Below are 25,711 nucleotides of genomic sequence, written 5' to 3' on the forward strand. Positions count from 1 at the left end.
AACCCTCACTTTACCTAGGACCGACTCCTGGACCTACCAAGCTCTCTGTAGGCGGAAAGCCTGGAGCTAAGGGCGATGGAGATTCGAGCTCTGGAAGTACTGGCTCAACTGGACAAGGTAGTAACGGTAACAGTGGATCTGGCTCGAATGGTGGATCTGGCTCGAATGGTGGATCTGGCTCGAATGGTGGATCTGGCTCGAATGGTGGATCTGGCTCGAATGGTGGNGATCTGGCTCGAATGGTGGATCTGGCTCGAATGGTGGATCTGGCTCGAATGGTGGATCTGGCTCGAATGGTGGATCTGGCTCGAATGGTGGATCTAACGAAGCTGGCTCGAGTGGCTCAACAGGAAACAATGGCTCAGGTAACTCAGGCTCGAATTCAGGAGGCAGTGGTTCTCCTGGCAACAACGCCGACTCTGGATCCAATGGCGGAGCTCAATTTGGATCTGGCAGCGGGTCGAGTGGCAGAATTGTCGTACCAATTCCCGTTATAATCACCATCGGCTCCACGAAGGCGACTGTGAATCCCGGATCTACTGTCACCATTGGTTCCCAAACGATAGAACCACAGAAAGCAGCAGTGACCATCGATGGTACGCGCGTGTCAATAGGTCCTACAGCCGTAGTCGTAGGAGCCGAGACTCACGCTTTCCAGGCGTCTACTTACCAAGGATCGGAACCAGCCAGCCCGACTGTTATAACCTACGGAGACGCTGTCATCACACAAGCACCTGTGCCTGTGTACAACATTGGTGGGACAAATGTTCATGCAGGGGAAATTGCGACCATCTCAGGTACCCTCGTATCTGCGGCAAGTCGTGGCGGCATCCTGGTGATCGGGTCAGAGACTATTTCAATCGGCACGCCAGAAACTCCAATCACGCTCAATACTGCAGGCAGACAAGTCATTGTCAATCCGACTCCCGCGTTCGTTGTTGGCGGTCAGACTCTGGCAGCTGGAGGACAAGCCGTGACCGTAGATGGCACTCGATTATCACTGGCTTCATCGGCAACAGCAATAGTAGTCGGTTCCGTAACATCCCAAATCGTGGCGTCGCCCAATCCGACTCGAGGCGCGCTTTTGACAATTGGCTCAAAGACCTTCACCGCGGATGCTTCAACACGCTTTTCGCTCTCGCCCGATGTTACTTTGGCTCCTGGCGGCTCCGCTACCATCGACGGCAAAACTGTTCATCTAGGTCCATCTGGCTTTTTAGCATCTCTTGCGGTGGTGGACGGTATAACTCAGACTCTGTCGCCACCACTTATCACTCCCGCGCCTGCGTTCTACATGGGCGGAAATGCTTATGGAACAAATGACGGAGCGGCATTCGTGGTTGAAGGTCAGGTTCTGACACCTGGCGGAATAATCATAGTATCCGGCACCACTATATCATTTGTGAAGGAGGGCACCGCTGTTGTTGTTGGTGGCTTTACTCAGAAGCTTCTACAAACCCAGGCAGCGAGAGCCCCAGTGCTGGAGTTTGGTGGCCAGTCTTATACTGCTCAGCCTGATTCGGCTTTCATCCTAGACGGGAAGACACTGACGCGCGGAGGCATCATCACACTCTCTGGAACTGAAATCTCATATGCTAGCGAAGGCACAGCTGTGGTTGTCCACGGCGTCACTCAAGTCCTTGCCCAAGCAGGTCAAACTTCGGCTCCAGTGCTGACCATCGGAGGTCAGACCTACACAGCTCGCACTGGAGCAAACTTCGTCATCAACGGCGCTGCACTGATAGCTGGTGGTCAAATTACCGTCGATGGCACAACCATCTCACTTATGGACGGAGGAACCGCTGCCGTTGTGAACGGAGCCACTCAAACCTTTTCACAAGCGACACCAGCCTTATTGACAATTGGGAGTCGGACCTACACCGCCAAGAGCGGACCTAACTTCGTGATTGGAGGTCAAACTCTGATTCCCGACGAGACTGTCACCTTCGATGGAACAACAGTGTATCTCGCGAGTGGCGGTACTGCTGCGGTTGTGAATGGCGTTACACAAATACTGTCGATAGCGACATCAACAGCAGGCTCGGCGGTCCTGACTATCGGTGGTCGCACTTATACCGCCCACACGGGAGCTTCATATGTGATTGGAGGGCAAACACTATTTGCTGGAGGTGTTGTGACCGTCGATGGTACGACCATATCACTAGATGCTGGAGGCGCTACTGCTGTCATTGATGGATTCGCTCAAGTACTTCCGAGCGCAACAACAGCGGCCGTACTGAACATTGGTGGCAAAAGCTATACTGCTCAATCTGGCGTCTTCGTTGTCGAAGGCAAATCGCTGACACCAGGAGCTGCGTTCACTGTCGACGGCACAACGATATCTCTTGGTGCTGATGAAACCATGGCGGTGATCAATGGAGCGACGAAAACATTGTCTCAGGTCACAGTAACTGCAGCATTGACTTTCGGTGGTCGCACCTATGCAGCTCAGACTGGATCATCATATGTCGTCGATGGAGAGACATTGGTGCCAGGAGGAGTCGTGACATTGGCAGATGGGACCACGGTATCTCTTGCCCCTTCTGGTGCTTTTATCGTGATCAACGGCGTCACGTCGACAATTCCTGGTATGGCAGGAGCGACTCCCATATCAGTCTTGACGGTTGGTGGAAAGATCTTTACGGCGTCATCTGGTGACTACGTAATTGATGGACAGACTCTGTCTTCTGGCGGAGTCATTACTCTTGTGGGTGGCACGACTTTGTCCCTTGGTGCTTCTGTGCTAGTGATCAACGGACAGACGTCAACTTTGCCAGCCCAGTCGATTTCTCCAGGCGTCATCACGATTGGCGATCAGATATTCACTTCACTGACGGGCAATACAGCGGCACCAAGCTATGTCATTGCTGGACAGACTCTGCGCCCGTCAGGCTCTGAAATCACAGCCACCATGTCAGGAATAACATACATCATTTCCCTCGGCGTCGGGGCCTCGACCGTGGAGATACAAGTCCTGGGTTCCGGAGGAAAAGTCATGTCCACAATCTACGAGACATTGAGAGGCAGCAGTATCGGCGCTAGCACCGTGACCGCGACAGAAAACATACAAGATGGTGGTGCTTCACAAACTGTAACACCCGGCTTGACAGCTATACCCACTAAAGGGGGTGCCAGTCTACAAAACACAGCACACCGAGATGAAGCAATTGGCTTCAGTATTGCTCTCGCAGCATTGGCAGCAGGAGCTCTGGCCGTCTTGCTGTGAGCAAGAGGAGGTAATAACCCAGGACTGTTTAATGAAATGTATGAATCCAGGCATCTATATGGCAGAGTGGCCATTTTCTCAGTTCAAAGCGCGATTAGCAGGCGTTCAGGAGGATATGGGATGTAATATGGCTGGCTCTCTGAGGACGGATGTCGCCGACAAAAGAATATGTGGCTGATGGGGGCTTTGATCTCTTCTTCGCTTCAATTGCTGTTTTGCTTATCACCGGTAGCAGTATATAGCTTTAATACACGGATTATTTCATTCATCATGCCGTGTGTCCGTGTTCTTTCATCATTGTGTTTATCATATCCATTCGTTACAGCCGTGGCAGTCATTTGACAGGCACCTCGACAACCTGATCCAAGCCCTCATACGGCGGAATATCCAACTCATATTTCTCCGCCATGTCCTTTGTCAAAAACCTTCCACCCACAAAATGCCTTCCCTCAAACCATTTGACCAATGGCTTCGGCGCCGTCAAGCTTATCAACGCATCAGGGTTGTATCCTTTCCCCGGCCCTTCATCTGGCGGCCCTGTTTCAATATTCCAACTACTGGGCGCATCCACAGCGAGGACCGGAATTTTCGAATCACAAAGGGCGGTAATGACGGAGGGAAAAGGTTCGCGTACTTCGCCCGAGAAGCTGAAGCCGAAGATTGAATCGATGATGTAGTCGGTGGATGAGAGTTGTGCAGAGAAGTCTTCGGTAAAAGGGATACGTAGATCGCGGAGCTGTTGTGCCAGACGCTGTTCAGACACTCTTTCGTCAGCATCTGCTCTTTGATTTTATGTTGGGGTACTCGAGGTGTTGTAGAACGTACTCGATACAATTCATTCTTTGGCTGTTTGGGGTAGTAGATGGTGGGCTTGTAGCCGTAATGCCAGAGGTGTCTTGCAGCGACTAGACCGTCGCCGCCGTTGTTTCCAGGACCGACGGCAATCAGAATACGAGGTCCGTTGTTCGGTGGGTGGAGTTTGAACAGGGCTTGGGAGACGGAGAGGCCGGCGAGTTCCATCAATTGATCGAGGGAGAAGGCGCCGGTGCTCATGAGCTCTTGGTCGAGCGCTGCTGCTGCTTTGGCGCCCAGGGTACGGAGAGCCATGGCTTTGAGCGTGTCGTCTGTTGCGATGACGAGTGTCGAGTTTCTGAGGGATGCGCTGCTGAAAGGGTACCGTGGTGTCGAGAAATGATCATCAATGTACATTGGCGATTGCGTCATAGTACTCGAGTGGAGTTCACGTCAGGGTCGACCTTCTAACCTGCCTTTTTTCAAATAAACATCTCTTGCCTGTCCTTGCAGCGTCAAGCATGCTATTGATTGACCGAGTATTGGACGCTCGACTAAAGACGATAGTGGAACCAACGAATTGTCAAAATGTAGGGTAATCATATTCGTCATGATCAAAAAGCATTTTCTGACCCGGGTCGCGCGTGAAAAATTTCCAAACGACTACCTGCCCATTTCGTCAAAACCTCATCCTATGTACAATCTCTTGCTGTGTCCAATTGGTCATTTAATGCCATGTCTAGCTGTATCTTTCAAGTGTACGTCCATCACTTCTTTGACACACTACGGCTCGACTCCTTTCGCTCGTGCAACCACTTCTTGACGGGGTTACTGTCCTTCTGGAGCGGCGCCGGTGGTGTGTGGTCATGTTTGACGTTGGTTGGCGCATTCTCTTCGTATGATACTCGTTGACAGCAGTCCATCCTACGGACCACGTCTGATGCGAGCGCTTCGGCGATAGTAATGCGTTTTTCTGGGTTGGGGTGAAGCATTCTCAAAACCAAGCGTTCGAGAGAATTGCTGTTGAGAAGGTGGAAGAGTTTGCCGCAATCTGGGTAATCGTCTGACCCGGGTTCGATGTTTCCGTCAGGATGGGTTTTGAGCCATCTGTTCCAACCATTGAGGTATTTCTTGTAGTTCGTGTTATCGGGTGTGGCCTTTACCCATGGGTGTACGCCGAAGACCATGCTCAAAAAGTTGATACCGCATGACCAGACGTCGAGACCTCTCGGATCATATGCATCCTTTGCGTCCATAACTTCAGGAGAGATGTAAGGTTGAGAGCCGAAAATGGCCGGCTGCGAGTACCTAACACGATCAACCTTGAATGCCTCCACGTCCATGCCAATTCGGAAACTGGGATGGGGACCACTAAAGATCTCGCTCAATCCAAAGTCGATGATCTTGACACATCCATCCCTAGTAAGCATGATGTTTTCGGGTTTCAGATCTCTGTGAGCTATCCCATGGTTGTGGAGGTAGTCGACACCACGTAGCAGCTGCTTGAAGAAACAATATTTGTCGTTGATAGTGAGGTATTTCTTCTCAAGAAGTCCGAAAAGCTCTCCATTATGACAATACTCCATGACTTCGCTCCAGATACCGTGAGAGAAGCAGAGGCGGACTGGCTCGATGATGTTGGGATGGTGGCAAGATTTGGCGATACAGTACTCGGACTTGACCTTTTTCACATAATCGTCCTCGGTCTCCCACGAGTCACGTCCCCGGAATTGCTTGACAGCGTAGAGATGGTCTGGTGTCTCACCTCGTCGTCTCATGAGTTTGACGCACGCATAACCGCCTTCGCCAATCTGCTTTGGTCGTCTAAGTGGCATTCGAGAGGATGTTTTGAACTCCTTTTCCAGAGGACAGCATTCAATAGGGAATTCGTTAGGGATGTTGGTTGAAAGTCTGCGGGACCTCGTTCCCATACCCTGATCGGCGGATTGAGTGAAAGAAGGCAATAGACCAGGGGCGTCGTCCTGGAAAGTTTGTGATCTCTTGACCTGGCTGCGCGGCATTTCTGTGCTTCCAGATCGACGTGAGCTGAAGGATTCATTACGAGTGTGCCTGGGATGTTGACGGTATTGGAACTCGACTGTGCTAGGGTTTCGTCCAGCAGCCTCCAGGTCGGTAGCAGACCTGAATTTGATTCGCCTGTCTCCCGGGTCTTCTTCTTCATCCTCGACGGCTAGATGTCCTTGCTTCGAGGATTGTGTGGACATGGCATTAGGGGTAGAAGCTCCAGTATTAGACTCGCTTGCATCGAGAATGGAGAAAATCGCATCACCGCTAGATTTGGATTTGGACCTCTCGGGAGCAGTCGCTGCTGAGTCTACTGATGATGATGCACTGTCATCACTGACGTCTCCAGACTTTGATGCCCCGGCTGTAGTGGAAGGCGCCTTAAGATGCTGATCATCGGCTAAGTCGGTTCCACGAGCTGCGTTAGGGTCCTCCATATCGCTCTCCGAGAAGCTCTTTGGAAGAGATGGCGCAAACAGTTGTGACTCTGGAGCGACAGCAGCAAAGTCTGCTGTCCCCACACGCCCAGCAGAAGCAGAAGCGTCGCTGACCATCAGGATTTGGAACTTGTGGAGGGCCGATATCGACCTTTCGGATAAGATGCCGCGGGAGGATGCAGACTCGATGTGTTACGCGTTACCACAGTCTTCGACGGCGGAAAAGACGCGCGCGAAGACAGGGAAGGGAGAGCGACCAGCAGGCGCTTATGGCGCGATTAAGTAGATGAGCTAGAAATCATTTTCGCATGGATGCTGGCGTATCTTGCGTCCGGCGAAGGAGCCAGCCTGAGTTTGTCAGTGGCTTGCTTGGCACCGTGCACGCCCATCGGCATTCGCGGGGCTCGCGATTCACTTCATTGGTTGGACGACGCCTTTTCACCCGGCTGTCGGCCATAATAAGCGTTGGACTTGAAGACATTGTCGAGCAGGAACACGTTCACTATTATCGCTGAAGTAGAGACAAGTTACTACAATGGAACCCAAACTCCGCGCTGCGCAACTAACGCTGTCAGAATCAATCAAAATCGTCATCACTGCGTCCTCTTCGATCGCGTGGTCTTTGCTTTACGCTTTGTCGTTTTTGTCGTTGGCGCAGTTTCCCTGCCTTGAACGTCCTCCTTGTCCAGCCACCCTTCATTAAGGGCAAGCACAACCAGGTCGCTGGCAGACCTCAAGCCTGTCTGAGGCATCTCCTCGGGATCCAATAGCTGATTTACTCTGAGCAAAGCAGCCTCGAGCTCTTCTGCTCGCTGTGCAGCTTGACTGTCTTGAATGTGGGTACCCGAGCTGGGCCACTCAATCTGTTCGGCGAGCTTGTGCAGAACAAAATGTAGCCATACAAGATTTGTCTGAGGGTGGTATCCTTTCCAAGTTCTTCCCGACTCTTCGGCTTCGTCCCACCTCTCCCAAAGATCACCAAGAGGCTCGCCGAGATACATGGCAGAGCGCATGTACCGGTAGATCTCATACTGATACTCGACTTCGGCGTCGCCTTCAAACAGTGACAGATCTCTTTCGAGGTCGAGATATGCCACGTCTTCTTCGTCTTCTGAGACGCCCATCTCCGCTCGCGAGATGGTATAGTCGATGAGCGTCGTTTCGATGCCGGTGAAGTCGAGTTTTTTGCTTGACCGCGCTGGAACGTAGTCTGCTTCGCGGAAGTGCGCGTTGTTGTTGAGACCAGATACACAAATATTACCCATGTGCAGATCTCTGTGCTCAAATCTGGCCGCTTCTTCTCCTTTGCCAAGCGCTAGTACGACTCCCCAAAATATGTCCCAAGCAAGCCAGACATTCGCAACTTTGGTGTTTTCGAGATCTGTTCCAGCATCTTGCATCTCGATGACAGCCCATAGCTGATCTTCCGAGTAGCTCGCTTTCTTGCTAGGGTCGGGGAACACGCTGGCCTCCTTGTCCTTCGCCTTCTGGGAATCGTTCCATGAAGACCAGGCTGCCGCAAAAGCATCTCCAGGACGTCCTTGTAACACGCAGATTTCGCGGAAGTTGGTGAAGCCGGGTGTACATGTCATGCGCTGCATCAGGCGCACTTCCGCAGCGACATCTTCAGGATCGCTCATCATTTCTGTCCTCTTTTTCGCAGCCTTGCTCATTTTTCTCTTTGCAGCAGTTGGTGGCTTAAGAGCGATGATCTTGAGTACAGACTCATCTGTCTTACCCAGAGCTGTATGCGACTTGAGAAGAGAAAGACGATACACTTCGCCGAACGATGCTTCAGCAATTTTGGTGACTGCAAAGTGCGAGGCGAGCTGGTCCGACCAGGTAGAGAAGGACGTCAGATCTTGGGAGGAAAGAGATAACAGTGATGCTGCGTGCTGCGTGAAGACGTTGGAGATTCGAGGTTTGGTTATCTCCAAGGCAGCCAAGTCAGCTTCGACTGACTCTATTGAGATTGGTACTGCAGCTTTTGTCGGCGAAGGAAGTGCGGCCGGTTCAGGTTCCTCTGGAGCAGATCTGGTCGACATATCTGATGCTGCAAGTTGTGGCTCGTTGTGGACTGAATTTAACTGTTGCTTGTCTGTTTGTGACTTTTTGAGCTTTCCATTCTTTGTTTTTCGCTCTCTTGGAGAGACTGATCCAGTGCTAGTGACAGATTCGCTGCTAGTGGTTCTATGCCGAGACAATTTGACAGGTCTCTCGGTGTTCACAATCCTCTCGCAAAGCGCTTCTCGCGCAGGCGAGCACTCATCGTCATCGGTAGTCGTAAATTTCGTTTGCACAGTTAGCCGGGACAGTTCTTCAGCAACTTCAATGACCTGGAAGGACGTCGGGGCTTGTTTTCGTTGTCTGACGGGGCTCTGGAAGCTGCTAAAGCTTGAGTATAGATGGGAAGGCTTCCCGTAGACTGCTTTGCGAGGCATTAAGACGAGATACTGTTTGGTGAAGAACGAGTGTTGAATACAAAAACTGGCAATGGCTTGCAGGCTTGCAGACTTGTTGTGCTTTGCAAACAAACGACGTTGTCAGGGCAAACTCAAATTGGCCGTGCTTCTCCTCCACCAAGACCATGACTCGGGCTTCATATATTCCACACACATCTCGACTCTCGAAACAAGTCAGGATAATTCAGAAGGTCGTCTGGAGCCGGTCTCCATCAACATTTGACTTCCTTTCACCTGTACATATTTCACTTGACCATGGCGCCCAAGGATTCTCCATCACCAATTGTCGCGGCCAAAGGGCCCGAAACAGACCCTGTCACCTACGTCTTGCGGGCCATGTGCATGCTGGAACTGGCTGCCATATACTCGCCCTTGTCACAACTTACCTTAGCTCCTGTGTATGGATCGATACCTTCATCTGTCTACCACCATGAGTTGACTGCTGTCATCGTCCTGTTGGCTCTTACTCGCACTACTTTATTGTCACGCTACATGCCTGCGAAGATTGAATACTACATACCGATTCTAGCCTCTAGTATTCCCTCGATGCAGACATATCTCTTCAAATACAGCAGCAAACTCGGCGTAGAGATTGGACCTCTTCTCACCGAAGGTCTGACCTACTACCCGCTGCTGCTGATGAGCACTTACTCTGCAGCTCGCCTTCTCTTAGATGCTAAAATTGACCAACAACTGCATGCCTCTATGGGATCTACTATCCTTGGTCTGTCTACTTATGGCTTCTTCGTTCTTGTCCGGTCAAAGGCTGGTTTCCTGATCTCGCAGTTCTTTGCGTTCTCTGCCATGATTACTAGAGTATCCCTCCAGTGTATCGTGGGCGCAGTGTTCACTGTCTTGTCGCCGTCAAAATTGAGCCTGCTTGCCATACCTGCCATGATCCACACCATGTGGCTCAATCCTCATTTTGTGTCACCACACACCGACGCACTGGCCAACTCGACCTTGCAGACAGATCAGTGGAATCTGCTAGAGCGCGCAGAGTCGAACACTGGTTACATATCGGTGTTAGAGAACCTGAACGCCGGGTATCGTGTTCTCAGATGCGACCACTCGTTGTTGGGCGGAGAGTGGCTGGTCACGGAAGAGAGAAGAAGACAAGGCATCACCACGCCTGAGCCCATCTATTCAGTCTTTGAGATTCTGGAAGCCGTACGTCTGGTTGAGACTCCTCGTAGTGCTACTCCAGATAACGAGAAGAGTGCGCTTGTAGTGTAAGATCAACGTTTCGCGATGCTTACAACGGTCACTGACTTTGTTTTCTAGAGGACTCGGCATAGGCACTGCGCCTAAAGCTCTCATCGCCCACGGGATCAACACAACCATTGTGGAACTTGACGCCAAGGTTCATGAGTATGCTACCAAGTATTTCGATCTGCCCAGTGACCACACTGCGGTTTTGGAGGATGCTGTAAACTGGGTCCAGACCGAGTCGACGAACGCTACCACGCAATACGACTATATCATCCACGATGTCTTCACTGGCGGTGCAGAACCCCTTCCCTTATTTACCGACAACTTCCTGGGCAATCTGCGCTCTCTCCTGAAACCTGACGGCGTCATTGCTGTTAATTACGCTGGTGACCTTGACGACTCCTCGACAAAGCAAATAGTCAACACCATCAACCTCGCTTTCGACCGTCAGTGCCGTATGTTCCGTGACTCTGAGTCATCCTCAGAGACGGGTCAGACAGATTTCCTCAACATGGTCATTTTCTGCAAGAATGCTGCCGACGGCAGATTGGAGTTCCGAACACCCGTCGAAGCTGATTATCTGGGCACGGTATCGCGTAAACACTATCTTGTCCCAAAGGAGAAGCTCGAGTTACAGTTCCCGACCGAGGAAGAACTCCAAGAAGAGACGGAACAGACTTTGACGGTCGATAAACTCAGTGAATTCGAAAAGAAGCAGGTCGAATCTGCCAAGAGACATTGGAAGATCATGAGACTGGTTGTGCCGGATGTTGTTTGGGAGCTATGGTGATGTTACTCACCCGCGCTTTGCGATGTGGTGGCGATTGCTCAGTACAACGATGAGTGCGCTCTATGTGACTTCGCCGAGAGCAAATTGTGTACACAGGTCGAGTTTTGCTCCAACGCCCTCAATCAAGCTCAGCTTCTCCAAACCAGCGCTGATGCAAGCTTCCAAACAGAATAGGTGTCATTCGAAGCTTGAAAGAGTCATCAAGCTTCACGGCTGCCTAGATCACATCTCCCCATAACCTTTTCCATTTCCATTTGTGAATAATATATTGACATACCAACAAAGAATGTGCCCAACCACAAAGCACCAAATCAACATGGCCTCTATTTACCCTTTCACCAAAGAAGAACTAGATAAAGTACACCCCGATTCTTTACTTTGCCGAATGCTATCAACCAAAGCAACCCTGCCCATTTCCGAAAATTCTACGCAGCCGGCCCTGAACGGCACCCAAATCGGCAAAGGACAATGCGGTGAAGTGCACATCAACGATACGACCAAGGTCAAGAAGACACCCAACCTGCCTGAGAAGATAGTCGAACTGCGAAGAGACTACCACTGCCACACTGCAGTCGTCGAGGCCTGGAGAGATGCTCCTAGCAGTCTGGGTCACAATATCAGTACCCCTGAGGTATAAAATCTTTCGCGTCCACCTCATGATGACAATGGACTCGGCTTTTGGGTAAGACATCCTGAGACCAGAGAGATCGAGTACGACTCAGTCTACAACTATGATTTATTCTCCGAACGCATTCTCCCTCTTCAAGCGCCTATACCGGAGATGCTGTTGCGGTCAGTGTATCCCAAATCTACAAAGATACAGCGAGCAGCTTGTCTGAATATGCCCGAGAACAACAACTGTTTGGTGCGCCTATATCTTGGCCGTCGTGGAGTGGATAGAAGCAAGTCAAGCGTGGAAAACATGACTCTTCGCAACTTTCCCCTTCATGTCGATGAGATGGAACGTCTCAATCTTCCTGTCCCGATGTACGTCGAAGCAATCGCAGAAGCATTAGCACTTATGCACTGGAGCGCCAACATCGATGCAAACGATGTCGAATTTATACTCGGAAGCTCTCGACAAGATCTGTCATCAAGTCAAGATCAAGGCCACTCGGCTTCAATATGGCTACTGGACTTCAACCAATGTCGGAAGTTCAATGAGGATAAGGCTGGACTGAAGCTATTGGTCGATGGCTTCTGGATGAACGATCCGTATTATCCTCGACCTTCCTCTACAGACAAGAGGGACAAGGTATTGTGGACGTTGTTCTCGAGCAAATACTTGGATGCTAGTGCTCTGTTGATGGATGGTAAAATGCCACGGCAATTCATCGAGGGCGTGGAAGAAGAAGGCTATCGTTGGCGAGAGAGACCTTCAATATTCGCAAATTAGTCTAACTTGTGAGACACATCATGGGGAGGAGTCACACAGAAGAAAGAGTGCTCCCCAGTCGGAGGAATAATAGTGAGAGTCGTATATTAACAGTTGTAGTCTTTTCTATCTTCTATATTGTCTAGACCCTAGAATCACCAGAAGAAATCACCATACTCGCCAATAACCTCATCATCGAGATTCCATTCGCCATGCAGCGCAGTAAGTCCATCAAAGTGCTGAGCAATCTCCAAACCACGCAGTCTTTGCGCTTCGACTTCTCTGTATGACATCTCTCCCTCCTTTGTAGCCTTCTTGTCCTCAAACATGCTCTCGGCGCGTAATTGTCCCATGACTTGGGCAACCAGGTTTTCCGGGCTGGACATGTATGGCTTCTCACCCTCAGAGGTGGGTGTGTCTGAGACGGCAGGCACGGCGGGTTGGTTGGCGGGTCTCTCGGGCAAGAGGTCTGATCTTCTAAGGACGATTTCCGGTGCTATCGTCAATCTGCCCTTCTTGACGACATACTTTGCCAAACTGGTGGCATAGATGCTCTTGATCTTGTCCTCTTTGTCTGCCTTGGAAGGCTTCTTGGTCCCACTCTTTCCATTTCTCCAAGATTGCAAGAAGTAGTTGGAAGGTTTCTTTGCGCCGCGCTTTACGATGTGGCTGACGATATAGATCCACTTGTCGTCCCAGGAGAGAAGGCGTGTCCAGACTTCAAAGCGCTCGAGAGGCTTGATCTCTTTTCTGAAGGTACAACTCACGCCGCCGAGAGCGACGATATATGTTCCCTTGACCGTCTTTGCTTCTTCAGGCAGGCCAGTGAGGTCTCCACCGTTCAAACGCGCGAGGGACTTCTTGAGCAAGACTCCGACAAAGGCGGCGCGGCTGACGTCGAGGTCCATAAAGTAAGTCGAGTTCGACTTGTGGAAGTTGTAATCGCATTCGGAGATTGAGTTGTGCGAAGTCGTGATGATGGGCTTGAATAATTGGGCCTTGGTGAGGAGTTTCGGTTGCATGTAAAGGTGCCAGATGAGGTTCTTGAAGACGCGGAACTGTTGATAGAAAGTCAGCAAGAGTACTACTTCTCATTCATGGCCATGATTTGGACGGTCCTACTCACATGCCATACAAAGGGCAGACTCTTGATGCTCAGCAGCGCAAAGAAGATGGCCAGAATGCGCCAGACACCACCAGGGGCCGAGATGCCCAAGGATCTAGTAACAGCCTCCCGGAATGAAGGTATAGCAGCCATTGCAGCGCCAGTCACTCCAATGGCAAGAGTCCCTCCAAGGACAGGCATGCGCTGTGCTGCCGACATGATGTTGCTCTTGTGTCAGGTGGACACTCGAATGGCCTAAGAAATATTTAGGGAATCCGAAGATGCCGAGGTTCGGCGACTGGCTTCTGGAATACACCTCGTCACTCGTGAGATGCTCCATGACTTTCTGCGCAACCATCAACCACCATTCCCACCACCGTCTTGTCAATCAACGATTTGATCTTTTGAGAAGCAGCTTTGAGAGTAAAGGCCATTCAAGAGGCCGGTCAGTCGAATTCATCACACGCTGATTGTCGCACTCCGAGACCAATGCGCCCTCTCCCTTCGCAAAACCTTGGCAAAAGTTCCTCAATCCTTCACAACTTTACCTCCATTTCTTTGCTCATCACCAAATCCAAAGCAGAGAGCATGTTCATCGTGTGTGGCTAACAAAAGGATGACGACGCCCGCAGGACTCGAACCTGCGCCCACGAATGGATTTGATATCGGATAATATTCGAGTCAAACGCCTTAACCACTCGGCCAGAGCGCCAATTGATGATCGCTCTATATGATCATCAAATAGAACCTATCTCGTCGCCGCAGCGGAACTGCAGTACGAAGGCGACCGCCCGGGGGATGGAGTCGGTGCGATGGTGTTTTGGAGGAGGCTGAATCGTGAATCGGAATCGTGTTAACTTGCTCTGTATGCCTCTTGAGACTCACATTGTGGTTTTGGCGCTTGTTCGTGGGTTCTCCTGTCGTGAGCTTGGTTGCAGAAGTTGGACTGTTTTGCGATTTAGCCAAGTACAGTGGAAGCTTATCTTTGAATTGATGATATACTCTTTTGTTGTTGCCTTAGACTCAACTGTTCCGGAAAATTGAGAGCCCACCTTTTCCGATTCATTCTTGATTGCTGCCATATTGAAGAGGAAGGGTATAGACACAAAGTATGACTCGTCAACGCCCGGATTTATCAGAGATCATAGAATGGTGAAATATACAGAAGGCAAGGATGATGGACAAGAGTTAGGGTTCATGTGGTACACAATGCCAAGACTACCCGCCTTTCCGCAATCGCCGGCCACATCCTGCGATGATATCTAACCATGTTTGAACCATGATTTAACAATGGTTGGACATTTTTCAAGCACTTCCCAAGTGCTTGTCACATGTTCATAAAATGTTCGCCGCATATCCATCGAATATCTGTTGGAGTACATCTCGCCGTGTCAATGCTCTTATAATCCAACTTCATGTGCTTGGAACCCTTTGGTCTTGACTGCACTACTCCACGACCTCTATTCTAGGGATGCCAAATGCCTTCACAATAGGTTGTAAACTGATTATGCTCTTGTCTCACACCTTGACATTCATAGTGGTATTAGGCATCTGGACAAGTCTTCAGAGCCTTGGCCTGGTCGAACGTACCATTTCTATCATGTCAGTCCTGGTACATGCTTCCAGCCCAGAAGCAATATCAGCACATGCTGAGCACATGCTGAGCATATGCTACATGCGTGCTCTCCGCAGGCGTCTGGAACAGGCATTCCTTCTCATCTCTCGCCACTTGCCGCCGCAAGAAGATCCCAACACTCTTACTTTTCACTTCTGGCCATTGCCTACACAGTTTCAGGTCTCAACTCCCCTGAACTTCTTGTTCTTTCGTTCCCCCAACATGGTCACTGCAAAGTCTCGAGTACTGAAGCAGCCTGCCGAGACTTTGTCCCCCGATGAGCTTCACACAGCAACAGCCGAACCTTGCCATCGCCCAGCCGACCCTTCCCTTGTGCTCAAGCTGTCTAAGGCCGCGAGCGACACAACGCTAGAGCTGGTTACCGTGGCAATTAATCGAGCATTGTCCACACGTCTTTACGGAAACAAAATCGGTTCGTGGCGCTCTGTGTTTCTCTCTGCCTGTCTTTTGAACTGCATTTCGCGTGACGATTCTGCTACTCGTCTCTGCTGTTCAATCCATCCTTCGCTCCTCCGCACGCTTAAGCGTCTACAGGTTTCCTAGGTATGCTTCTCCTGCCCACATACAACTGACAATACTGACCATGGTAGCCTGCCGACTGCTATCGACCGTGAAATTACGATATGGAACCGAATCCCTACGACAAGATGTCGAAGAAGGAGCTTATAGCCTTACTCAAAGCTCGAAAGCTTCCATACCAAGGCACCAAAGCTCTGCTGGTGGTGAAACTTCTCGAAAGCGATGCCCTCTCCCGAAGCGACGATCCGCCCCTACCCAAACACGTCACGGGAGCCATGGAAGACCCGGATCCCACGGCGTTTCTGGATATACTACGCAAATTTGTCCACGACGACAACATACGCAAAAATGCAAAGAAATTACTGGCGGGCCCGTATAGTGAGCGAGTAATTATCAACGTCCAGAAACTGAGGGGAGGCGGCTGTCTAGAGCGCACTTGTTCTCACTGCGGCAGTGGCACACTTTGGGAGTCGATGAATCATACCTATGGCGTGCGCTCGAAGTGTCGCGATCAAAGCTGCCAAGACATGCTTGGTTGTGCCAATTGTCGCAAGAAGCTACAGGACATCGAAGAGCAATGGCATCGTCGCAAGCAAGACAGCTGCTCCGATGGGTCATGTGGTGATTTACACGAATGTTTTCGGTGCGAGACATACATACGAAACGCCATCGTACCTACCAGTCTTCCAGAACATCTTCAAGGGCCCTACGACCCTGTCAATGAGGCTGGCGATATGGAAGAGGCAAAACTCTCGTTGGACGAGATGAGGAGATCTGTACATAACGCACACATTCGCAAGCTCGGCCAGAAGTTGCAGAACACATTACCCTATGCCTGCGAATGGATCGCCATCAAGCAATTGCTCGGCGATGGGAAATGCCTAGGGACCGGTTGTTCTTTGCGCGGCACCAGTCTCTTTGGGGACTCCCTCAAGATTCTATCAGACGGACCAGACATTGATTGTGGTGGTGAGTCATCAGGGCTATGCTCCAATCCGCATGGATGTCCAAGCTGTCGCGACGAAATGCAATTCCTTGACGACGCAGTCGCCCGCGATCACACAGGAAAATGCAACAGCGGGAAATGCTATATCGTTCACGCCTGTATCGGATGCAAAGCTCGACTTCAGCCTGGCGCCAATCGTGATGAGAGTATTCCTGATGCTATATCTATATCGTCTAGCGATGACGAAAGCGCCCCGGGAGACCATTGCATGTCTGGTCAACATGGAGGAAACTTAGTAGCAGAACTCGGACGATGCGACGGTCCTGACCCGAGTAAGCCTGAAGGTCTTGGCTGCTGCTTATACGATTGTCTTAGATGCGGTATGATCGAAGCCAAAACTGGACCTCGCATGCGGAATGATGCTTTGAAACGACTCCGTGCCAACAATAACATCACAAACTCAACGGACTCTAGGCAGCCGATCAACAACAGTAGTGCCAGAAAGAGAAGCTTTGATGATCACGATCTCCATTATTACCTTCCTGCCAGTCATCCCCTGGCACAGCGTATATTTGACGAGAAACACCGTGAGACGCTTCAGAGACAAGGAGCTCGATTCGATGGTGATCAGCTCGGATGGTTTGGCACACAGCAGGATCCACTGCCAGACTTCTGGATGGGACGTCCCATTCTGCCTGACAGGGAAATCAGTATTCTGAAGGCCACCACTTCTATCCCAAAATACTACCTGTCTCAGTCCGAGGAAGATCTGATAACCCACTCAGAAAGCCTTCAGGAGAAACGGCTTGGTATTGTCGTCCGCAGACTTGAGGCTGAACTTATGTCTCGCGATTTCTGGATGCAAAGTCTAGGCTATGATGCGAGAGACGATGGCGGTGATTTGCCTGGCGGTAGGTATATTGTATCGCATGCATCATCTGGAAGCCTTGCCAAGAAACGATGAGAGGGGAGCGTGAGGGTTAGTGGTACGTGACGAAGCTGTCTAGTGGATACATTCATTGCTTGAGTCTTTCCAGAGGATATTCTCGGTTCTTGGTGACAAGAGCGGTCATTCAAGCCGCAGTGTTTTCGTGGATTTGCTGCTCATGTAACCGCTCATCTGCTCGCGCAGGTGGAGGGTTGAAGTCAGGGTCACCATCGACAACGAAAGTGGGGCCGCCAGGACTTTGCGACTGGATGGCAGCCTGTGTCAGCCGTCGTTGTGTAACTCATCTTCTCATCCTCTTGGATAAACATCATAACATCAACTAAATGGACCGACTTCAGTGTTTCCCAAATTCAATGTAAGCTAATATGCTTTCCCCTCCGCGATGCGTTAAAGTAGCCAATTGAGCTGTGCTCACGAAGCCCGGCCGCTATATCCTGACTCGACTTCGTGGGAGGGATGATGTGCACACAGCTCCAATATGATACACGTTGACGGCATGTTTGGAATGAAACCAAATCATGTGCGGCTGCGAGGCTCTGTAGGCGCACGGGTTTTCAAGAGCGTTCAATCTAACCACTCCTCGTACAGTTACACACCAAAACAACAATATTTATTAAACCCGAGATGAGGCTCAATCAAGAGCGCATAGCGGAGAAGAGGAATGAAGTCATTCAAGAACATGCCGAGATGGTTTGTTGCCCATAGTATCAGATTGATTTACGGACGCTAAATGGTGCGCGTGTATAGGCCACTGAAACTCACACGGTATGGCACGCGAGAGACCGTGATAGCGTACACCCACCATGTGTTGAGATGCTTGAACATCTGAAAAAGGTAGGTCACATCAACGTCTGATCGAAAACAATTTCTGACATATACAAGACGCGTCTCAGCACACTCCGCTCACGAAATGTTGGCGCCGTTATCATTGTTCGTGCTGTAGAGAAACCATTGCAACTGGGAGCTCTCTTCCCAATCATGAATGTGGTTGAGGATGTCACGAGTGACGTGAGCCACATGGAGATCTTCTTTCCTACTACTTCACCTCCACTCGCTATACTGAAGCAAGGCACCGTACTTGCAATCAAAGAACCGCTCTGTGCGATGAATCATGGTAGAAAGGTGATCAGAGTCATACAACCGTCCAATATTGTGGTCCTCAAGCCAGAGCACTATATGTATCCCAAGATATTCCGGGATGCCCTTGTTTCGTCAAACAGCCGGATGCCACGGACTGAAGGCGACACTGCTTCAGGCAGGGGCGAATACACAGAGGCGATCGATTGGTATGGTTATAGTCTATCCACAGACGCGTATGAGCTGACACGGTTTCCAGGTACACTCGTGGTCTGAGGCAGCTTCCCAAAGACGAAATCGACCTGCGACAAGCACTTTGTTATAGTCGTGCCAATGCAGCGATGCACGCAGGGCAGTACGAATTAGCGCTGGAAGATGCAAAGCTGTCTGTTTTGGATGTGTCACATTCGGACTATCAACAGGCTTTGTATGTTGCAGGTAGCGCTGCTTATCAACTACGCCAATTCGCGTTAGCTGATGGTTTCTTTCAACGCGTGCTTTCGGTCTGTCCAGCTGATATACAAAGCGCCAAGTATCTCCGCAAAACCAGAGAGCGACTACGAGAAGAGAGTATCGGAGCGTTTGATTTTACAGCAATGCTAGAACAGCAAACACTGGCTGATCACGCTAACTTTATCAACAAGACTGAGATTCGAGAGTCGACAGACCGCGGACGCGGAGTGTTTGCGAAAGATGATATCAGCTGCGGCGAGCTGATATTCTGCGAGAAGGCCTTCGCTATCTCACATCCTTCAACCGTTTCTCCAAGCAATCCGAACTTGGTCCAGAACAACAACTATTATGGCGGTTGTGGAAAAGCGGTTGCTGCATTGTGGCTTCGAACAGTGCAAAAGCTTTTTGCGAACCCATCTCTCGCGCCTGAGTTACTCAATCTCTACGGTGGCGCTTCATACACCGACGGTTTCGTCGCGCTCAATGTAGATGGCAACATCGTGTTAGATGTCTTCCAGGTCTTACAAATCATTGACCATAACGTATACAGCTTCGAAGCTGGACATGCTCATATGCCGTACGGCACCAATCAACACTCTTCCAACGAAGAGCGAGAGTCAGCTGGCCTCTATAAACACGCGTCATACGTTAACCATGGCTGTATCAACAACTCTAGTAGGAGTATGACCGGCGATATTATGATTGTGAGAGCAAACCAAGATATATCTAAGGGCACGGAGATCACCACATCCTATCTCACACCAAGCGTTGGTGAACCAAATCGCAATGCTGAGCTGAAGCGAACATGGTTCTTCGACTGTGATTGCTCGCTATGTGCTAGCGAGACGGCCTGCGATGTGAACTGGAAGCAAATCTTTGATGAAGTCAGATCCCACAGACTACGGAAAGATGAATACGACCCTGCCCAGCTGCAGAACACAATCCGAAAGGCCCAGGATCTGGCAGAGAGGCTTGAAGAACATTATCCAGAGAGCTTGTTCGGCATGCCAAAGATGCCTCGGATCGCCCTTCGAGAGTTGCAAGGGGTTCTCATGTTTGCCAACGAACGTCTTGGTTGTTACGAAAAATCACAGGAGCATGCTTTGGGAATCATACGGGAGAGTGGCTACAACATTTCTTCAGACGGATCACAAATCCAGATAGACTACACGCATGGCTTGCCAACGAAGGCAGTGGTGGACGCGCTTTATCTACTCGCGAAGCAAGAAACCCCTCGGGAGCTTGCTGAACAGTATCTGTCATTGGCCAAAAAGATGTATCTCGTCATCAATGGCACATCTAATGGCTGGGATGTAGCTTACGGTGGACTGGACAATTAGTGCAATTCTCTGTCGGGGGCTGGCACAGTACTATACCGGTATCAAGAACCCGGACTAAAGGTGGAAGACCCCGACAGAACGGTCTCACGCGACGGCCAATCAATCCTGGATTCATCGTGCCTGGCCTCAGCTCATAATGGGAGAAGTGACGGGAGTGAAGGTCAACGGTAGTCAATTATCGAAAATGTAGTCTGGAGCAAGTGAATGTCAAGTGCGTTTCCTCGCGCAGGTGCAACTACCATCCAACACCGCCAGACGCGCAACCAGTCGTAACTTCCTCAGCTATCTTTTGCGTTCTGAGCAGTTCGCACCCTCCTGCATACTTCTTCCATTTGTCACATCTTACGGCGCGCATCGACATCCGTCAACCGCACCTCTTGATCATGGACAAATTCCTTGCTTCGAGCCAGACTGCCAGATCAAGACTCGGAGAACCGCAAGAAACGTCGCATGACAGAGACGACTTGATAGCATTCTATCCCGCTGGTGTAAGTGACTCACTCCATTCTATCCTTGCCTGTTGGCACAAGGCTAATTTGTGTTTTCAGAACCAGAATGCGATCATCGAGGCGTTCAGAAAGATGCAATTCTCCCGCGTCCTCGACAATCCGTAACCGCCTTGTCTCCGTCCACATACAGAGTTGGAGAAAGTAAGTGTCGACTTTGACTATGCATTCGTATGGCTAGCTGACATCGTCGAAGATTTACTTGAAGGATCTCAAGGCTCAGACACACCACACCGATTCTATACTACTGGTGCGAACCATCGGCCATCCACGCAGGCTCAGTCCTGCCGATCCCACGAGCAATGCTATAGAGGACGAGACCGGAGATGTCGAAGATTTCCTCGTATCGTTCACTGGCCCAGGCTGCGACGCCACGATCCTAGCAATAGGCCGCGTGTTCTCGATCAAGGAGCCTTTCTTCGATGTCTCAAACGCCGTCAACCGTGTCAGCGTCTACCATCCGTCAAACCTGGTGCTTCTTGACTGTGATCATACTTCGATACCTCACGGTTGGCAATTGGCAAGTGGTCGCTCCGCGCTCAGATGGAGGTCAGAGGGCGATGCGCTGATGGAGAAGAAGCAATACTCAGAAGCAATCAGAAGGTATGACTATACTCGTCCATTCTGACAGACCCCAGCTAATTGCCTAATTAGTTACGGACGCGGTCTGTCTGAGATCGCTACAACAGATAAAGGCCCAAGAAAGATTTTCACTTTAGGCGCTCTACAGCAGCGCTGTATGCTGGCTATTACGACATGGCGAGAAACGACGCGCTAGAGTCACTCTCTGAATCCGATACAAAGGACGCTTTGGAGTCAGATTTACGGAGTTTGTATCAGGCTGGACTCGCTTCATGTCACCTCGGTGAGTTTACCACTGCCCAGAAGTTTTTCTGTCGCGTACTTGAAATTATGCCATCATTCAATCAGGCCACCCGTCAGCTGGGACATGCGGGAGCACGTCTGTTGGAACAACAGACCGGAATATATGACTTTGGCGCGATGTTTGGGTCGGCTGGAGAATCTCCCCCTAACTATGGCAACTTCCTCAAGCGGACCGAGATTCGTTCTTCTAAGATCTCAGGGCGTGGCTTGTTTGCTACTGAAGACATCCCGCGTGGCGAGGTCGTGCTTTGCGAAAAGGCCTTTGCCACTGATGAACATTCTGGAGACATCAAGCCGGGAGGCTTGTTGGACTTGCACAACAACCGTGCATATGGTGATTCGTACACCTCGCTACTCAACAATGTGGTCCAGAAAGTATTCAGCAATCCATCTCTTTCCCGGATCCTGAATTTATGCAGCGACGACTGCTTCGAGGATCTGAAATCGCTTCACATCGTTGATGGACTACCAGCAGTGGATATCTTCAGAGTCAACTCAATCCTACAGCACAACATGTTTGATTTTGCAGAGCCTCGCGACAAGTTCGACGTCGATTGTGAGAAACACTTTGGTCTTTGGTATCAAGCCTCTCACATCAACCATTCCTGCCTCGCCAACTCTTACAGAAGCTTCATTGGTGACATGATGTTGGTCAGGGCTGGAACAAATATCTCGCGAGGATCTGAGATTGCGCTGGCCTATAGTGGTATTTCGGCATTTTCATCAGAACAGCAAGAGGAGTCTCAGAGGGACTGGGGCTTCAGATGTGGATGCAAGAAGTGCACATGTGAAGAACATATCATCCCAGGCTCAGAGATGCACAAGAAGTTGAAGGACGCTATGAACACTTGGATTGAATACAAGACCAACGCAACACCAATCCCCGAGATCATCAAACAAGCTCAACAGGCGATCGACGCCATCATGCCTTTGTACCCAGATCACGAAAAGCTCCCTCGTCTGGGGTTGACACAACATCACGAAGAACTCATGTGGGTCTATCATGCGATGGAGAAGCATGACCTGGTGGCTGAGAACGCGAAACAGCTCATTCGCGATTATGGTTACATCCTCTCTTCTGACGACCGAGAAGTTCAGATGGCCAGCGAAAACGCGATTCCGGACCTCGATGTCGTGTGGGCTCTGCTGCATCTATCGATCCACGCTTCGAAGAAGGGGAGTGATCCCTTGTCCAAATCATACAAGAAGCTTGTCGTGGAAACTTACACAGTCCTTCGTGGTACTACGATCGGTTTCGAGAAGGAGCTCGGGGTGCCTCTGTGAGTTGGCATATCGGACAAGCATGGTCGTGAGTGAGATAAGATGAAGACTCCTTTGGTTTTTAGAGCGCGAGCCATACATGTTGACACTAATGTTATACTTTCCTTTCCATGACCAGAATGAAACAAGTATTACGTTGAAGAGCCGAGGTTTGCCTTTGCTCGATAGTTGATGATCCTTTTGTCACAGAAGTAAACACACCAAGCAGAGTGGGAAGAAGATGGGTTTTCTGTGTTAAATTATTGATTGATCACTATCGAGGACTATGCTAACCAATGCTTTTCTTGAATGTACGGTCGCCAAAAAAAAGGCCATTGCTTGTATGAATTATCAACGTCAGTGTGTAATGCTGGTCCCACCTCCACAGCTTCTCAGAGCTTTGCTTATAAGAAAGGATGTATGAAAAGTATTGAACGCAGCGAAATGCTTCCAGGTCTCGAGTTTCTAACGGAATTGAGGCATTCCAGGGACCATGAAGCCAAAGCCGGGGACAGGAGGAGGAGGTGCGATGGTGACGGGTTCAGGGCGAGGAGCGTGAGACTCGGGCTGGTTGAAGCGACCGCCGCCGCCGCCGCCTCCACGGCCACGACGACCACCGCCTCCGCCACGGTTGCTGCCGCCATCGGGGCCGACACGACGGCTCATGGCCTTCGAAGATACGCCGGCGCCAATCTCGATATCGGGTTCTTCGACCACGAGACCGCTTTCGATGGGACGGCCACCAGTGCCTCCAAACTCGGCAGTCAACATCCACTTGTGATCGGCCTCTGTAAGAGTGTCGATAGGGATGACGCTGACACCATTGCTGTAGTCGCAGCACTCGCGAGGACCAAAACCAACGCCCCATTTAGTCTGACGAGCCTTGGCCAAGACGTCTGGGTCTCTGGTAGTTTCCATGGCGGTCTTTGCAGCGACGGCATCTTGACGGTTGCACATCTTGACGAAAGCGTGACGCTTGTCTTCGTTTGCGATACAAGTCTGGACAGGGCCGTAGCGGCCGAAGATGGCGCGAAGTTCAGCTTCATTGCCATTGGCGCCGCCGACGAAGAGAGTTCTGCTGAGGACTTTGATGTGGCCGGGAGGCATGCTATTATCCATGTCGGTCCATTTAGGGTTGATGTTGCGAGGGACGAGGGTGTCGTCCGATTGAGGTGTGCGAGCAGAAGGAGGAGTGCGCTGGCGATAGTCATTGCGACCGCCACGGCCACGACCTCTGCCTCCACGACGATCGGACTGCGATGCAGCGTGGTCCTGGGCGGACTGTGCAACCGAGGCATCGTAAGTGCCATATACAGGACTTGCGCGACGTCCAGCATTGTTATTGTTGTTGACGTTGTTGTTACTGTTGTTGTTACGAGGCGGTCCTGGTGAGCGACTGCGGTTGCGGCCGCCGGCACGATCCATGGATCTATCTCTGTAATGGCCGTGCTCCTCTGAGCGAGAAGGATAGGCATCTTGTGCAGGTGGCGCTTGTTGTGGAGGTGGGTATAGTGCGGTGAGAACAGCTCCCCATTGTTCTTGCGGAATACCTTCTTGAGATAGTCCTTGGATCAACTGCAGCACGTTGGGCAAGATTTGAGGGTTGTTCAGAATGTGTGGGGGTAGGAAGGAAGCAGGGCCTGCATTAGCGCTAGGAGTTGGTGGTTGAGGAGGTGCTTGTTGGTAAGGCGCAGGGGTGTGGTATTGCGGTGGGTATGCTGGGGGCATGTGGGCAATTGGAGTCGGCGGAGGATATGGCTGGCCGTAAGCCTGCTGAGGAGGTGGAGGGGGGTAGCCGTAGGGTGCAGCTGGTGCTTGTTGTGCTTGTCCTTGGTATCCTCGAGTGGCGCCGGCCATGATAGCGGCTAAATCTTGGGGTGGAGCTGGTGGGTGAGCTTGGACAGGCAAGACAGGAGGTACCGGAGGAGCGATGACAGCTTGAGCTGGCATAGGCTGAAGTCGGGAAAGAGCAGCGAGGATGCTCGAAGCGTCGGATGGTGCTTGGACGGCGGGAGCAGCTGGGGGCGGAGGGGCCTGTCTAAGACCTAGAGACACGAGCATGCTGAGCGGAGGGCTGCCAGGAGGAGTAATCGAGGCGACGTCTGTTGCGAAAGACTTGGGTTAGCAACTTGACAAGTCTACACTCATGCAGAACTTACATTGAGGCACAGGTTCGGCCAGCTTCTTCTTGATCTCGGCCAATGTCGAGGCTGGGAAGGTGTTGCCGCGCTCCCAGATCTGAACGAGACTCTCTACCTTTGCCTTGTGGTCAGATGGCGCCTTCTGCACAGTGTCGTCCACCAAAGATGGCAGAAGTTCAGTGACTCTTTGCACGCCTGCAGCAAAGGTGCCTTCGGGTGCTGCACTGCCAGTTAGATCCTGCGACAATTGGCGAGCCTTCTCGATCCATTGACGCGTCACTGAGTCTACAACATAAAGGACTCCGAGCTTGTGCGTTCCTGGCGTCCTCTTGAGGTGCCTATAGAGCTTCTGCGTTATGGCTGATTCGGACTGTGAATGGTGAGTGGTTGGTTGGCGAAAGCTGTGTGCTCGAATGAAATTACCTGGACATTTTCCACGCAAAGAGTCGTGACGGCAGAGATCTTTCCTTTGGTGGCACCTGGAGGCTTGAGAGCCTGCAAAGACTGCAGCAATGCGTCGAGCTGCTCAATGTTTGCCATGTCTACTGTGCTAATACAGTACCTGCTCTCCAATT

General features: G+C 50.9%; 10 protein-coding genes across 10 annotated transcripts; 5 read left to right on the forward strand and 5 right to left on the reverse strand.

Moving 5' to 3' along the window:
* Positions 1-3,560: 3,560 nt before the first annotated feature.
* Positions 3,561-4,333, reverse strand: AUEXF2481DRAFT_69620 (uncharacterized protein; the record flags this gene model as incomplete). The annotated part of the gene is made up of 2 exons (XM_013484728.1): positions 3,561-3,977; positions 4,052-4,333. 2 exons carry the CDS (start codon positions 4,331-4,333, stop codon positions 3,561-3,563), a joined length of 699 nt encoding a protein of 232 aa, XP_013340182.1.
* A 452-nt stretch (positions 4,334-4,785) lies between these two features.
* AUEXF2481DRAFT_32877 (uncharacterized protein) lies at positions 4,786-6,597 on the reverse strand (the record flags this gene model as incomplete). The annotated part of the gene is made up of 1 exon (XM_013484687.1): positions 4,786-6,597. The coding sequence occupies one exon, from the start codon at positions 6,595-6,597 to the stop codon at positions 4,786-4,788; it is 1,812 nt and encodes a 603-aa protein (XP_013340141.1).
* A 365-nt stretch (positions 6,598-6,962) lies between these two features.
* AUEXF2481DRAFT_43882 (uncharacterized protein) lies at positions 6,963-8,962 on the reverse strand. Its single transcript, XM_013484709.1, has one exon. It carries the CDS (start codon positions 8,919-8,921, stop codon positions 7,074-7,076), a length of 1,848 nt encoding a protein of 615 aa, XP_013340163.1. The 5' UTR covers positions 8,922-8,962; the 3' UTR covers positions 6,963-7,073.
* A 687-nt stretch (positions 8,963-9,649) lies between these two features.
* AUEXF2481DRAFT_112047 (uncharacterized protein) lies at positions 9,650-11,180 on the forward strand. Its single transcript, XM_013484758.1, has 2 exons — positions 9,650-10,174; positions 10,227-11,180. Exons 1-2 carry the CDS (start codon positions 9,747-9,749, stop codon positions 10,942-10,944), a joined length of 1,146 nt encoding a protein of 381 aa, XP_013340212.1. The 5' UTR covers positions 9,650-9,746; the 3' UTR covers positions 10,945-11,180.
* Positions 11,181-11,260: 80 nt separating this feature from the next.
* Positions 11,261-12,340, forward strand: AUEXF2481DRAFT_32880 (uncharacterized protein; the record flags this gene model as incomplete). The annotated part of the gene is made up of 2 exons (XM_013484688.1): positions 11,261-11,575; positions 11,642-12,340. The coding sequence occupies 2 exons, from the start codon at positions 11,261-11,263 to the stop codon at positions 12,338-12,340; spliced, it is 1,014 nt and encodes a 337-aa protein (XP_013340142.1).
* A 134-nt stretch (positions 12,341-12,474) lies between these two features.
* On the reverse strand, positions 12,475-13,643 carry AUEXF2481DRAFT_8371 (uncharacterized protein; the record flags this gene model as incomplete). Its single annotated transcript, XM_013484676.1, has 2 exons — positions 12,475-13,377; positions 13,446-13,643. The coding sequence occupies 2 exons, from the start codon at positions 13,641-13,643 to the stop codon at positions 12,475-12,477; spliced, it is 1,101 nt and encodes a 366-aa protein (XP_013340130.1).
* A 1,052-nt stretch (positions 13,644-14,695) lies between these two features.
* Positions 14,696-15,650, forward strand: AUEXF2481DRAFT_459085 (uncharacterized protein). Its single transcript, XM_013484759.1, has one exon. It carries the CDS (start codon positions 14,896-14,898, stop codon positions 15,601-15,603), a length of 708 nt encoding a protein of 235 aa, XP_013340213.1. The 5' UTR covers positions 14,696-14,895; the 3' UTR covers positions 15,604-15,650.
* AUEXF2481DRAFT_460743 (uncharacterized protein) lies at positions 15,479-17,835 on the forward strand. The gene is made up of 2 exons (XM_013484760.1): positions 15,479-15,603; positions 15,651-17,835. The coding sequence occupies exon 2, from the start codon at positions 15,684-15,686 to the stop codon at positions 17,487-17,489; it is 1,806 nt and encodes a 601-aa protein (XP_013340214.1). The 5' UTR covers positions 15,479-15,603; positions 15,651-15,683; the 3' UTR covers positions 17,490-17,835.
* Positions 17,836-18,161: 326 nt separating this feature from the next.
* Positions 18,162-23,019, forward strand: AUEXF2481DRAFT_32883 (uncharacterized protein; the record flags this gene model as incomplete). The annotated part of the gene is made up of 8 exons (XM_013484689.1): positions 18,162-18,164; positions 18,222-18,308; positions 18,357-18,787; positions 18,811-20,327; positions 20,391-20,511; positions 20,574-20,832; positions 21,047-21,453; positions 21,570-23,019. The coding sequence occupies 8 exons, from the start codon at positions 18,162-18,164 to the stop codon at positions 23,017-23,019; spliced, it is 4,275 nt and encodes a 1,424-aa protein (XP_013340143.1).
* A 441-nt stretch (positions 23,020-23,460) lies between these two features.
* AUEXF2481DRAFT_8376 (uncharacterized protein) lies at positions 23,461-25,676 on the reverse strand (the record flags this gene model as incomplete). Its single annotated transcript, XM_013484677.1, has 3 exons — positions 23,461-25,097; positions 25,155-25,506; positions 25,560-25,676. The coding sequence occupies 3 exons, from the start codon at positions 25,674-25,676 to the stop codon at positions 23,461-23,463; spliced, it is 2,106 nt and encodes a 701-aa protein (XP_013340131.1).
* Between the last annotated feature and the right edge of the window lie 35 nt (positions 25,677-25,711).

Source organism: Aureobasidium subglaciale (assembly GCF_000721755.1).
Source record: "Aureobasidium subglaciale EXF-2481 unplaced genomic scaffold scaffold_27, whole genome shotgun sequence".
NCBI lineage: Eukaryota > Fungi > Ascomycota > Dothideomycetes > Dothideales > Saccotheciaceae > Aureobasidium > Aureobasidium subglaciale.